Genomic DNA, 15,500 nt, shown 5'->3' with positions numbered 1-15,500 from the left:
AAAGTGCATAGGGAGTTTTTTCCTGGGCAGGCGGGAAAATATTCTCATTCCACCATGGGTGTAAGCCATTTGCAAAGAAAACACATTCCTCACTATCTCTTCCTCAATGTTTTTAAAACAGGACTGTCTGTGTCTGAAATGGTACTCTATCACCAATAGTGCACAACTGTCTTGAAACTTTGATGATTGAGTCAATGAGATGAGATTTGGAAGGATGGCCTCGAGACTACATCATCATCATCCTCATCATCGTCAATTAGACCATTTCTTACACAATTGGGTTTACATTCACTTTACTTAAAATCCCTCCTTCACAGACATTTTTTTTTTTTGTGGTCCACTATTGTAATGCTTAAAAAAAAGATACCAGAATAATCTAGAAAATAATTCTGGAAATTATAACGTTTCAATCTGAGCACAGTTTCCCCCCATCAACAACCTATTAATGGGAGGGCAGCTGAAAAGGTTATGTTGAGAGAGATGCTTTGTGAATAACTAAGTCTTGACTCTCAAAACGCCTGACACAAATAACATTTTTTTTTTTTATGGTCCTTCTCTGGGTCCTTCTGGCAGCCTCGGTGGCCTTTGCAGTTCATTGTGATTGGCCGGTTTTCCTTCACTTCCCGTAGTTTTGACACAACAGCAGCAGGCTAGCAGTTCTTAGCACTTAGCAGACATTTCACTTGTCAATTCGCCGTGGTATTCAATTTACGATGTCGGAAAACATGTCAGCAGAGGTGGAGCGATCAGAAAGATCAGATGGCAAGCTTGTGAAGATGGAGATTGACTACAGTTCAACTGTAGATACACGTCTACCGGAGTGTGCCAAAATGGCAAATGTAAGTTGAGTATGAATGAGGCCAGCGCTGGCTGAGTCATGGTGCATCACGAATGTTAGCAAAATGGCTAGCTAACTTGTTCGCAAATAAAGTGTTTTTCATAATATGCAACATTGCGGCTCTATTATAACAACGTATCGCAAATATTGATTCGGTTTACTTGCAAGTTATATATATTGATGAGTTATTTAGCTAGCTACGGTAATTGTTTTCGTCATGTAGCTTCTCTAGCTACCTACAGACTACTAATACAGTAGCTCTTGGTGTTATGTTATGCTAACCAGCTGCTTGGTCGTTTCAGTCGGATTTTAGAATAATTTATCAACCAACTACTAACGTAGGTACCACAGTTATTGTTTTTCTTAGACCCCTTTACTTTAGCTGTAACTTTAGTATATTTCTAACTAACGTTAGCTAGTGAAGTTTCCGTTTTAATCATGTGTCAAAGCTGACAGAAATGTGTTGTTGACATCTTTTGGCTTTCTCAAATCAGACTCTTATCATCAACAACGTTATGGATGATACAGTTTTAATGAGTATTTCTGGTCATCTGTCTTGTAATTTGATCGTGTGTGGTCATTCAATTGATCTTTGTAACGATTGTCTGTCATTTGTCCTGACTGCAAGTTGTGTCTCCTGCTCTTTTAGGAAGGTAGGCTGCAGGAGGCCGTTGAAAGCCTCTTGTCGCTGGAGAAGCAAACAAGAACGGTGAGCGTGAATTCATAAGTGCATTTCTAATTAAACATCATACACATTGAGATTAAACTATAATCTCTATGATCGTACTCCTCTGACTAATCACATAGCTATCTTTGTTGAGTAACATTGTCCTCTTTCTATCCATCTACACAGGCTTCTGACATGGTGTCAACCTCCAGAATCCTGGTGGCCGTTGTGCAGATGTGCTATGAAGCGAAGGACATGGACGCCCTGAATGAAAACATCATGCTGCTCTCTAAAAGGAGGAGTCAGCTCAAAGGGGTGAGACTTGGGGCTCCTTCTTTGAAGGGATACTAAGGGAAGGTAAAACATTGAGGCATGGGGTGTATTCATTAGCGCACGCAGTTGCAAAACGTCTTGCAAGGCATCAACCATTTCTATTTGACAAATTAATGTAGGTCCCTCCCTATTTCGTTCTGTTTGCCAACGTTTGGTTTATTGTGAATACACCCCAGGTATGCACCAGTAGGTTAAGAAAGGGGCTTTACCATTAAAGCAATGTTTTCTTCATTCATGTAAAGTGTTGCCTGATGTTATCTCTTTAAAAACCTATTTTGCTTTGTTTCTCTCTTCTCAGGCTGTTGCTAAGATGGTGCAAGAATGTTACAAGTATGTAGATACCGTGACCGACCTGACCGTTAAGCTGAGACTCATTGACACACTACGCACAGTGACCGCTGGAAAGGTATGTGGTGTCATGAACTTTCTCTGATTATCCTTACTTGGATCACCCTAAAATGACATTTTAAGAATATACCACCAATCATGCATATTCAGATGGCATAAAACAAAATATTTAACTTTTGTGGGTCCAAGTCATGTCTCCATTCAATTCAAATGAGCTAACGACTTTGTTTCCCTCACTCAGATCTATGTGGAGATTGAGCGAGCCAGGCTGACCAAAACATTGGCAAACATCAAGGAGCAGCATGGCGAGGTCAAAGAGGCCGCAGCCATCCTCCAAGAGCTGCAGGTAAGGGGCTTTCGCTGACATTACTTGGCAGTTTTCACAATTTCTTATAGACTAGGGGTAAGAGGTTTCAACCGTCCATGTTGATTGAAGCTATTTGACTTACTGGACTGAATCTTCAGACATGAGCAGAACTCAAACTGGTGGCCAAATCCCCTTCACATCAAATAAAAGGAAATACATTTTAAAAATCAACCTCATATTCATCTCCAGCACCACCCCAACATCATCATATGTGAGCGTGGTGTGTTTCTATGTTTTGTAGTAAAAAAGAGAGAAGAATAAGAAAAGTGTTTCCAATGACATCTGTGTGCATTGTGGGATTATATATTTTTTTAACCAATTATGAGTAGGCATTGCCTACTAATTGGTGGATGATGTCATTGGAAACACTTATCTTCTCTTCTCTTTTTACTACAAAACATAGAAATGTGCCATTTTCACATATGTTGGGGTGGTGCTGGAGATTGTGAAATTTCCCTTTAATCATTTCAGTGAAAGTTGACTGAGACACCATAATTCATCTAAAATAAAATCTAGTGTCTGTAAAGTGTAGCGCACTCCATCAGTATGTCCTTTTATTGAGGGCAGAACCACTGCAACAGCTGTTCACACACCATTCTTCTTCCGGTCCAGGCTGTGATGTAGCACAGCTGGGCTGTGTTCAGTAGGCACAAAATGGGAGTGGTATTATGAGAAACGTTTTGATACGATGTGCCCTAATGAACGTGACCCAGGGCTAGAGTATAGCATTCTGCCTCTCACAACATGCACTCTTTCACTCTACAGGTGGAGACATATGGCTCCATGGAGAAGAAAGAGAAGGTGGAGTTCATTCTGGAGCAAATGAGACTGTGCATCGCTGTCAAGGACTACATCCGCACCCAGATCATCAGCAAGAAGATCAACACCAAGTTCTTTACAGAGGATGGCACTGAGGTGAAAGAAGAGAGGAAAGAAATAATTTATTCAGGCTGGGTGTTATGATATGGCCTCCCTCCCAAATGGTGCCCTATTCTCTATATAGTGCACTACTTTTGACCAGGACCCATAGGGGTCTATGTATTGAATAGGGTGCCATTTGAGACGCAGCTATGGTTTTGTCTATAGGGGGGGAGGTGGAACTACCTAAACGTTCAATGTTCCAATCAAAACGTTCACTTTTGTTTCCTATTCCTGAAACAGTTTTCTACAGAAAACAATATTTCCTGCAAAATACTGAAAACAGATTTAATTTTTGTCTGTTTGGAAAAAAATGACTGTTAGTTTTGGCTGTCTACGCTGCTCCCGATGAAGAAACATACAAGCTGCAATATTATTAACCATTTCCGTCACTATTTTTCCATAGGAGTCTAAGCTGAAGTATTACAATCTGATGATCCAAGTAGACCAGCACGAGGGATCCTACTTGTCCATCTGCAAACACTACCGTGCCATTTATGATACCCCCTGCATTCTGGAGGATAGCTCCAAATGGCAACAGGTAAACACTGGTTTCAGAAGACTGTTTTAGGCATCAGGATGATAGTCTTTTGATATGATTTGATGCCTTTTTAAAGGCACACGCTGTACATTATGTTTCTGAGAGAAATATTGCTCTGGCAGCAGGACTTAGTTGGAGAGGGGTCTTAGCGAGTGGACTGCACACTGATTGGTGTAAATGGAAATAAGATTGGGTCTGCCTTCACGGGGGAACTAAGACGTTACAGATTGCACCTTTTAAAATACATACAAATACAACGCTAATGTTCTTTCCTGTTCCAGGCCCTGAAAAGTGTTGTTCTGTATGTGATACTGGCTCCCTACGACAACGAGCAGTCAGACCTGGTGCACAGAATCAACGAAGACAAGAAATTGGAAGAAATACCCAAATACAAGTAAGACATTCAATCACACTACATTCCGGTGCTTTCGTTTCTCCCTCAAATACCAAGAATGTAATCTAGCTTCAATCGTTCATTCCTTACAATCTTCAATGGTATAACACATTATTTCTCATCAGCAATGCCCAAATATTCCTCATCGGAACAATGTAACCTTGAGATGATTCATTCGTGAAAATCTTAGCATTCAATACTGTTTCACAATATTCCTCATCAACCTAGCACGACATCCAATTCTGTAACACAGTAATTAACTATATATTCACCAAGGTACCATATAACCTAGCCAATTCCCATTGGTGAAACTTAGCTAAGCTACCAAAAGCATATGCTTGATCTCTGTGGTACGATGAAACCTAGGCTAACTCTGGTGCCTCAACTTCATATCATTGTGAGGTGGCGCTATTGCGGTGCTGTTGTTCGTCTCATCCTGGTTTCCCTTTTACCTTTCCCTCAAGGGACCTCCTGAAGCAGTTCACCACCATGGAGCTAATGCGTTGGGCCTCCCTGGTGGAGGATTATGGGAAGGAGCTGAGGGAGGGCTCCCCCGACAGCCCGGCCACCGACGTATTCAACTGCTCAGAGGAGGGCGAGAAGAGGTGGAAGGACCTCAAAAATAGAGTGGTGGAGCACGTAAGTAGTTTATGGAACTGCTTTCATGGAATATCTATAGCTAGAATATCACAATTACTTTAGTGGGATAGTTTGTTTTAGCAAAGGGTCTGTGGTGGCATCACAAAGCTGTCTTTCGTTGGAACATAGTTGCTGAAAAGGATCTGGAAACATCCCTTTCCCATCTAGAATACTTTCATGTAGTTGGTATTTTTGATTCCAACTATGTTATGTTCCACCGTTGCTTATTTTTATGTTTTTCTTAATCTCTTCTTTTAGAATATAAGAATTATGGCCAAATATTACACAAGAATCACAATGAAGAGGATGGCTGGCCTCCTGGACCTCTCCATTGACGTAAGCACCACCGATCTACTCTTTACATCTGTTACATTTTTGTCAGGGGATGGAATACTTACTGGCCCTTAACCCTAATGTATGCAGCCTTAAAGGGATAGTTTTCCCTCCAAAATAAGGTTGAAACTTCTGTGCCGCTCCATATGATATGGCTCTGTTCACGTCAGGGGAACTGAACAGGAGTTAACGACTTCGGTGAAACTCCACACGATTGTTGCATTTCCGTTTCCGTGTATGTTGCACTTGCATTCAATAGCATCTATGAATCACAGTGTTGATGTCAAGTTTCAAGTTTTGTTAGTCGTATGTACGGGATACACCGTCCAACGAAATGCTTACGCAAGGACATCAAATCAAATTTATTTATATAGCCCTTCGTACATCAGCTGATATCTCAAAGTGCTGTACAGAAACCCAGCCTAAAACCCCAAACAACAAGCAATGCAGGTGTAGAAGCACGGTGGCTAGGAAAAACTCCCTAGAAAGGCCAAAACTTAGCCTGGTTCCTCTCTAGGTTTCTTCCTATGTGGGGTGGCCAGTCCTCTTCTGGCTGTGCCGGGTGGAGATCATAACAGAACATGGCCAAGATGTTCAAATGTTCATAAATGACCAGCATGGTCCAATAATAATAAGGCAGAACAGTTGAAACTGGAGCAGCAGCACGGCCAGGTGGACTGGGGACAGCAAGGAGTCATCATGTCAGGTAGTCCTGAGGCATGGTCCTAGGGCTCAGGTCCTCCGAGAGAGAGAAAGAAAGAGAGAAAGAAAGAGAGAATTAGAGAGCACACTTAAATTCACACAGGACACCGAATAGGACAGGAGAAGTACTCCAGATATAACAACCTGACCCTAGCCCCCCGACACACAAACTACTGCAGCATAAATACTGGAGGCTGAGACAGGAGGGGTCAGGAGACACTGTGGCCCCATCCGAGAACACCCCCGTACAGGCCCAAATGGGAAGGATATGGATGGTTGGTTCCTGATGTTGTGGGATTATCTCTGGTGTTTACAGAACAACTGGTGCTGTGAGATTAGGAAGCCAGAACCAACTTAGACAAAGCAATTAGAACAGTTGAGCAAAGGAATGTATGAAAACCCCATATTCTTATTTTAAATATATGAAGTTCTGTCCCTGTGCTGTATTTGTCTACTAATGTTATGTATTACGTCATGTTTTATGTTTTGTCTGGACCCCAAGAAGAGTAGCTGCTGCTTTAGCAGTAGCTAATGGGGAACCTAATAAAACACAAAATACTACAATTGTTCGTAGCTTAAAGGTCAAATCTAAGGTAGACTTAGAGATATGATGTAATGTATAAAGTAAACAGCATAGTGGGTCAATTTCCATAACAACTAAGAGCGTTTAAGTGCAATGCTAAACTTCTTCCGCTGTTTTGGTCCCGTTGCCGTAAAGGCGTGAAGCGAACCCGTGCACATGCGCAGATACTGTGTGAGAGTGAGGTCTTTGCATCTCTCTCATTGCAATATCTGCAGTTCTCCTCGTGGCAACGTCATTTTCGCAGAGTGTGAAAAACAGATTTTTTTTTGTAGAGTTATCAATAAATGTACTATAGTACCCTAAATGAAATATGTGATTAGTTATTGATGGTTTTTGAAGACACAGGTTCTAGCATCTCTGTCTTGCAGGAGTCTGAGGAGTTCCTCTCCAACCTGGTGGTGAACAAGACCATCTATGCCAAGGTGGACAGGCTAGCCGGCATCATCAACTTCCAGAGGCCGAAGGACCCCAACGACCTGCTCAACGACTGGTCCCACAAACTGAACTCCCTCATGTCCCTGGTCAACAAAACCACACATCTCATCGCCAAAGAGGAGATGATACACAATCTGCAGTGATGAGGACCGAGTGCATTGTTTTCATTAAAACATTTATTGTTCTTCTGAATTTATATTGATGAATGAACCGTTATTCCAATGTCAACTACTCCAATTTTTTGGAATAACAAATAACACATCCCTTTCTGTTTCTTACGGTCAGCAAAGTTGGAGCATTTACAATAAACAAGTCTTACGGCCATATGTTGTTACTATCTCTTGTCCCACTGATGTAATGCAAATTACATTGTTTAGAGTGGTCTCCCAAGTTTATCTACTACAATCTGGGCATGTACTTTGTTCTAGAACCTAGACCACAGAAGGGCATACACTGTTAATGTTTTCTCTCCTGTTCCAACTCTCTTTTTCATGTAACCGTCATAAGGGATTTAGTGTTAGAGCATTTGCGTGCAACTTGCTGTATTAAAACATTTACTGTAAGTTCTTGATGTCTTTTTGTCTACTTTGCAATGTAAACAAACTATTCTCACCTTGCATAATGGATATTATTTTGAGTGTTGTAACAAATTTGATTATTACAGAGTTGTATGTAACTGTTGTCAGATCAAGTTAAGAATACTTATTTAAAAGCTGTGAAATGCAAACCTGACATGCAGCTTTTTGTTGTTGGTTTGAAAGGTTCTGGATCCTCTGTAGCCATCTAGGGATGACTATAAATGTTACAGCATGCACAGCTGACACTAAATCAAGACTTATTTAGTCAGTTTATGCAAGATGCTGAATGTTTCTACCTTACTGTGTAGTTATATCCACATGAAAATAGAAAAACAGCATTTATTCAAAAGTAAAGGCATTGAGATATTATGTAGAAATAATGTAAATGTAGTAATGTAAGATTAAACATTACCTTTCAATTGTTTTAATTATCCAAATCATCTATACGTCAAAATATCTCTGAAAATTGTCCACGTAGTGGACAAAATACTCGACAGAATGTTTTGTTTGTGCAATACTGTTATATAATTGACAGTGCTCATCTAGGCAAACTCTGGAAAACAGTTTGTGCAATTATCTAGGGAAATATATGAAAACTGGAGTAATGACTTGCTATAAAGGCTGCTATATGACTAGGTTCGAAGATCACAATCGTCAAACCCTAACCTACACCAAAAAGACCCAAATCCCCTCAACCTTCAGATGAGCTACATCCCACTATCCTTTGCGATGGGCTGATAAGTGGATCCAAGATGGCGTAGAAAGTAAAGCTAGGTAAGTGTAGACTTCCCATTTTCAGTCCTTTCAGTTGTCTTTTTCATAGGCAAGGACACCGACTTGACTCCCGTCTGTAACACATTCAGAGAGTAATGAAGGTATAACATTTACGCCGAGACCACAATATAATGTCAATTCACTTTTATACGTCTGAAAACCGAGCCAAAATTACAGGCCCGGGCAATAACGCGCTAGGTGTGAATCCATTCTGCATACGTTTTGGTCAGCTTGCTAGCCAGACATTTAGCGTTAGCAAGCTAGCTTGGTGCCAAAACCAAAGCGATGGGCCCTATTTTGGCTGACGTGCAAACTGCCTTTTCTCACTATGTACTCATGATGAATTCAGCGTCAATAATTGTTACTTTTTCATGTTTATTCTCGTAATGTTGTGCCAATGCAATGGTATTGGCTACCGTCGCTCAGTGAGTCTTGAGTCTATCACAATTATTGCTAGTCCTCCTAGCTAGCAACATGTTTTTCCAATCTCATTAATTTGTTTTTGAAGTTAGAAGCAATACATTTCCATGGTTCAAATAACTCCGATATTTAATCATGTCGTTGCACACCGATATGTCGCAATCTGAAAGCTGAATGCCTTGATACAAGCTAATGTGAGCCAACGAGCTAGATCGCGCCGCACGACTATTTCACCGTGGTTCCACCAAACATGATGCGAACGAACGCGGAGTCAGCCACAGCTAGCGGTGCTTCTACGGTTTTGTTTTAGCTAATACCTATGATGGACAAGTAACAAGCTAACGTTAGTGGCTTGCCAACAGACATGGTGCACCTATTATTAACTGACCCGGAATCTCAAAATAGACTGTTTTATATTTGTATTAGTCTATAGGAGTGCCCTTTTTTGGAGCGATCATGCCGAATAGGGCAGTGTTTTGATCAAACTTGCCGTTAGGTAAGCATCAGCTACACCATAGATGTAGTAACTAGCTATCTAACACAGCCTAATTGTCCAAGGTGGTAGTAGACTACTGCTGATGAGACTCATTTTTACCTTGTATTAATGTCGCCCCTTCATTCATCTTTGTTTATTTGAAATGAGGCGTTTCATTTTACAGTAAAAGTATCATTCATACCACTTCTGGCCATTACTTGCAAGCCACATGGTTGTCATTTTGCTCTTACAAACGGCCATAACATGCTGATGTCATGTCTTTGGTTGTCTCAATGTCTTGTATATTGACTGATCCATAATAGTAAACAAGTTAAAGCTAATCGACTTAAGATGCCAAACAAAACGTGTTGGCCCATATTTTGGTCATCATACACTGTATTTGCATTACGTGTTCCAACGTGCTGTGAGGGATATTTCCACTACAGTAGTTGTAGAATTTCCTAACATGCTTTGATTGCTCTGGTAACCTGCCTCTGAACCTTGGCCTTATCTGAGGTATTCCTTAAAAGATACTGTTACACACACATTCTGGGGGGTGGCCTTGGTGTTGGTTTAGGCTGGCACTATGGGATGACTAAAACACAGCCTACCTAAGTAACCTAGCTTATACACATCTTGGTCATGGTGAGGGAATTGAAATGTGATTCACTCTGTGGAAACTCTATGTAAGACACTGAGTGGGGTGTTCACTCACTTTCCTCAGTGGGTGAAAACGTGCTTCATTATGTTATAAAATACATTTTGCCAAGACAAATCTGATTCTTCATGTTCTGAATTGCTCAGTTGGTCCTTCTCTAACATATCAATAACCTTTCCAAAAAGAAAGAGAATGCTACATGTCTCAAATTCGATATCCATCTTGCCTCTTTTGTCTTATGTCCTCCAGATTCAAGAAGAAAGATGACGAGTTCAACGGTGAGCCTGTCAGTTTGCCTTAATTCTCGCACAGCATCCAGCCTAGTTGATGCAATTCTGTTTTACCACTTTTGTCCCCCTCTGGCCTCCATTGATTTTTAGTCACCCTAGGATACACAAGGGTTAAAACTCCAATAACATTTGATCGGATTATGATAGAGACCGGAGGTTTGGAACATTTTAATTTAAAACATGTTTTACCCTTTGGTCAAAATATGCATTTTTGGACACTACACTGAGAGCTGACTCGGTCAATGATGGTCATTTAACAAAGACTAGCCCCACGTCTGCTAAAGTAGAGGTGGTGTGTAGTAGGCTACTGTCCTTAGATATAACTGCTGTGGCGTAGTGTGTTGTTTCACTATGGAAGAACTATATCAAACCCTGATAAGGAGAAATAGGGCATTTGTTATAAGTTGCTCCTTGGGCCCGGAGGCCTTTTCTGTTTTCTCTCAGAGGGACGACCGTTCACCAGACACTGCATGTCAGGTTTAATTTCAAGCCTTTCCATGTTCCTCCCAATTTCTGGCTTTGTCTAACGTGCATGAAAACAGGTTGTTGCCCATCAGCTAGTGGCCCCCTTCTCCCCTCCAACTATTTGTCATTTCACTCTGTTGCGGGAGGGTAGCGTGTGTTTCTGTTAGTGACACTGTATCCCTTGAATCCTCGGGCGCCATGGCCAGGCATAGCTCTGTGCTGTGAATAACGCTATAGGACACCACACTCTGCAGAGGACAGACACCACCACAACAGCCGCAAGTGTCCGGTAGTGAACTCGACTGCCCTATTGCCTGTAGTTGTGCCTATAGGCCTATTAGGTTCAGAAATACTCCAGTGTCACCTGTAGATAGCATAGCATGCAGGCTATTTTGGAATTGATTTGGGGTATATTTTTGCGCGGCAAGTGTAGACCTCTCAATGCCCCTGTTGCCTGTGTGTGCTTATAGCCTAGGCTTATTAGGTGTAGAAGTACTCCAGTGTCACCTGTAGACAGCATACAGTAGTACCCAAAGTCGCAGCTGCACACATTTCTTGTATTGATTAAGTGCCCTTGATGGGTCCTTTGCTAACCATTCAATTGTGGCTCGACGCCGCCAATGGATAACTCCAGTGGCGTTGGCTGCGGGGCCTTTTTGGCGCCTATATGTTACGTTAAAAAACCTGCCTAAAACAAGCTTGTGATATGACTTGCGCTTTTATTATTGAGTCAACTGTGTTAAAATGCCTTGGTCAACAATTAAGCCTATATATAGACCTACTGCCACAGAGGAAATACTGCTCGGCCTCTCATCACATTTGTGATGACATCAAAAGAGGATGTGGTTCTTGCTTTAGGGAACCCTACATAGTGCTTTTTCTCTGACCATATTCCAGGCTGTATCACAACCGTCCGTGATTGGGAGTCCCATAGGGCGGCGCACAATTTGCCCAGCTTCGTCTGCGTTACTGTTTGACTGCGGTAGGCCGTCATTGTAAATTAGTTTTAAAATCTTTCCTCATGGACCCCAAGACGGGTCACAATTTTGTTGTAGCCCTAAACTAGTTCGCTTGATGATTAGTTGACAATTTGAATCAGGTGTGCTAGCTGTGGGATAGTTAAAATATTTGACTACTATATTTGACAACCCTAAACTTTGAATCACTTACAAAATTGCTGCCACTATATGACATGAGTACATGGCTTAGAATGCTGTTGTATTGTAAATAGTGCACACCACCTGTGCATTGCCGGTTGTTCCCTAAACCCGCCACTTTCAAAATCCTAACATCACCAAGCCTCACGTTAAACAACAGTCTTAACTGTATCTTTTTGTCTTGCCAACGTAGTGGTGCGCACCCTAAACCATGTGGCACAGACAAGAGCCACACTGTACACGATTCTTCAGTTGGTCGTAAGGATTCTCGATACCACGCTGTTTTGCGAAAAACAATGTGATTAGATTGTAAACTGTGGCTCAAAGCAGCCTCACGTTTTCAGTCAGACATTCACCCTTGCCATAAGAGTTGAACTATATCTAGCCAACATTTTGAATTGATTATCACTGATTGTGAACTTCAGAACCCTAACGATTTGACACTTTGGTTAAAGGCAGGTTTAAATGCATACTAGTAGTCATCGCCCCTGCTAGAGAGTCTACACATTCTGGTTGATTCCAAACTACGTCATCTCACTGGCTACTTCTCTGGCGACTTCTCATTGGCTATTGCTATTCACCATTTTTTTTAAATTTAACCTTTATTTAACTAGGCAAGTCAGTTGAGAACATTCTTATTTACAATGACGGGCTAGGAGCAGTGGGTTAACTGCCTTGTTCAGGGGCAGTACGACAGATTTTTACCTTGTCAGCTCAGGGATTTGATCTGGCAACCTTTCAGTTACTGGCCCAACTCTAACCGCTGGGCTACCTGGTGTTGCACATCTCACATTACAAGAGCGTTGCAGATTTTGTCAAAGGTGTTTGAAAATAATGGGATGATGGAACTGCTCAAAGACAGGATGGGTAGCCCTCAGATTGCATCTCTGACCTGCTCACATTAAACAAGCGTCAGTGACCACCGCATGGCCCAAGTAGCCAACGACATGGGGATTTTGTCTCTGATCTCGAACTTGTCTGGGACAGCTAAAGATTGTCATACCTTTTATACCGATCTTGTGCCATCCCAAGATATTCTGTAACACTGGCACTGAACACACATTTTCAAACCCCACTGAGCCTCTGTAATCCAAAGGTTAGCAATAACAAACAAGTCCATGTAAAATCCCATAGAGAATGCTAACGAGGGCATTGCTAACATTTTATACTGTCTCTGACCTAAACTATATAGCAGGACAGACATCCCCATCTCATCTTTTATACAAGTAACTAAAAAAAATCTACTTGGTTTGCTGCACAAAACAAATACTAGACGTCAAGGCTTTTGATCCAGGAGGGGATTCTCTGCTGTTACCAAGAGAAGCATGATTTAGGAAGAAGCTAACCACTAAATTAGCAAACCAAATGCAGAACTGCAGAGCATTTAGCACAGTTAACTTAATAGTTATTAGTTGTATGGAATTCACATTTAGTTGTGAATTCCATACTGTAATTAGATCACCTGGCGCATGTTGCACGACAGATTGACTTACAAGGCTCTGGTCTCTTTGTGTGTTTGTAAACAAATACCATGTGACTGGAGACTACTAGTAAGCTTCATAATGAAAAATTGTGACTGGTTAAATTAAAAATGCGATCTTTATCTCCGAACGTATTCCACAAGTTGACTGCAGGTATTTACTTAAAAAGTAGCTACAAATATTCAAATGTATAAATAAAAAAACATCAAAGAAATAGTTTTAACGGTATTGAAAAAACACCACTTGGCTATTTCCAAATACGATATACCGCCCCAGCCTAGTGTACACTGACTGACTTAGGTTTGTAGTGCCACACATGACTACTTATTTTTTAGCTCTGTGAGGAGAATATAGGTCTATGAACCAATAGTTGGATTCCAAGATATTTCAACTCGTCAAAGCAAGTGTCTACAAATAGACCTACCAGTCCACTACCCCAAGTACCCATCACAGAAATAGCATTGCCTCCCATCTCCCCCTGTCTCTCACTCTGGGGTGAAGTTTTCACTAGGTACAGATCTAGAATCAGCGATTACCATTAGTGGGGAAAATGCTAAACTGACCCACAATTAGTGTCTAGGTGCGACTTAATCCCCATTTTTTATCGCTCCTCCCTCTCTCCAGACATTCTGTCCCTGAGTCATGGCAGACAGGAGAGCAGAGAAGTCATGTGAAGAAGCCAGCGGATCGTTAGCCAGGAGGGAGTACGAGGCGGCAGTGAGCCACTGCACAGATGCGCTGCTGGCCCTCGGCCCCCCGGCCCCTCCCAGCCCTGGACCCCCCGCATCCAACGCCCCCAACGACACGGTTACCCCCCTCCGCAGCCGCGCCCTGCTCTACAGGATAGCCGCCCTGCTACAGCTGGTGAGCCGGGAGGCACACCTTTCGGCCCACACCCATACCCACTCCCTCAGTGGGCATATGGCCCCCTGACCTCTACCCACACAAAAATGGCACTTGTGCACGCATCACACACAAGTTAACTGATACAAACGCACTCACACCACTTCTCTCTCACACGGAAAACTAAATTGTGGCATGTTTTGCACAAGCAGTCATCTAAGTAACGCAAGACGAGCCAGTAAGAAGTACTCTTTGCTCATATTCCTTCACATTATGACTTAACCAACATGTTTGAATTTGATAAGTGTGTTCAAGTCAAATGTCATAAGCCCATCTTGACTTAGATTTGTTTTCAGAGAACCAGATAAAACGACCAAGGTCCCGCCTCCTTTCATTTCTCTGCCGCAAACTGCACTGTGCTGTTATCTCCTTCTAGCACTAAAATTATACCCCACTACTTAAGCCTCACGATTATAGAGCCTACTTAAGTACTATAATTATATTGCGAGTGACTCTGCTCTGAGTAGCGAAGATATCCATTCTGGGCACTTATCTAAGACTCAGTCAGGACTTCTGTCATATTAAACCCTCCTTTATGAGGACAGTCATTCTGCTGCTTAGACTTTGTCTGTTTACTTGTTTTCTTTCTACCTCCAGAAAAACTATGATCAAGCAGATGAAGACTGCAAACATGGTGAGTTGGTAGAGTACTTATCATAGTGAGAACATGACCCATTGTATTGAAGTCCCATTTCCCGGGTTACACAGTCATATACCAACTATAGAGTTGGATAGAGGATGCACTTGCCATAAAGCCTGTTTTTGCATGGGCTACGCCATGGCGGGCTTTCACCATTCTAAAACTCGTAGAAGAAGATGACATTGACTACTTTAAAATCCGTGCTGGGAATTGCCAGGAACCTAATGAGACGATGTTATCACAATACTTGGGTGCAGTTATATGTATTTTGATTCTCTGTGTATTGTGATTTGAATACAATGATTTTATTGCGTTTCGATGTTCCAAACATATTGCTAAGCCTTTGTCAGCTGAAGCGAGAGCATGAGAAAACACATTTTGATCCGTTAAGGAAAGAAAAGTGCTAAAAACAAATTGGCTCCCCTTTTATTTTTTTATTTTTTTAAATAAATAAAAAAGATAAACTATGAAAAAGAAAATCCTGGAGTTTTGGTGCAGGTACAACATTTTGTATTGAAATGTTGTTAAAACAATAGGATATATCGTCAAATAATAGCCCAA

General features: G+C 41.6%; 2 protein-coding genes across 2 annotated transcripts in view; both read left to right on the top strand.

Moving 5' to 3' along the window:
* Positions 1-603: 603 nt before the first annotated feature.
* LOC135539361 (26S proteasome non-ATPase regulatory subunit 12) lies at positions 604-8,147 on the top strand. Its single transcript, XM_064965191.1, has 11 exons — positions 604-839; positions 1,488-1,547; positions 1,692-1,820; positions 2,137-2,244; positions 2,428-2,532; positions 3,319-3,468; positions 3,878-4,012; positions 4,294-4,406; positions 4,871-5,045; positions 5,304-5,381; positions 7,032-8,147. Exons 1-11 carry the CDS (start codon positions 714-716, stop codon positions 7,239-7,241), a joined length of 1,389 nt encoding a protein of 462 aa, XP_064821263.1. The 5' UTR covers positions 604-713; the 3' UTR covers positions 7,242-8,147.
* A 259-nt stretch (positions 8,148-8,406) lies between these two features.
* LOC135539359 (probable helicase with zinc finger domain) overlaps positions 8,407-15,500 on the top strand; it is a 63,524-nt gene continuing 56,430 nt past the window's right edge. The window contains 4 exon segments of the mRNA XM_064965188.1: positions 8,407-8,450; positions 10,253-10,281; positions 14,021-14,260; positions 14,897-14,933. Of these exon segments, the coding sequence (XP_064821260.1) occupies positions 14,039-14,260; positions 14,897-14,933 (259 nt within the window). The 5' untranslated portion in view covers positions 8,407-8,450; positions 10,253-10,281; positions 14,021-14,038.

Source organism: Oncorhynchus masou, chromosome 5, assembly GCF_036934945.1.
Source record: "Oncorhynchus masou masou isolate Uvic2021 chromosome 5, UVic_Omas_1.1, whole genome shotgun sequence".
Classification (NCBI taxonomy): Eukaryota; Metazoa; Chordata; class Actinopteri; order Salmoniformes; family Salmonidae; genus Oncorhynchus; species Oncorhynchus masou.
The sequence above is the reverse complement of the archived record's forward strand: the minus strand, read 5'-3'. Positions and strand labels throughout refer to the sequence as shown.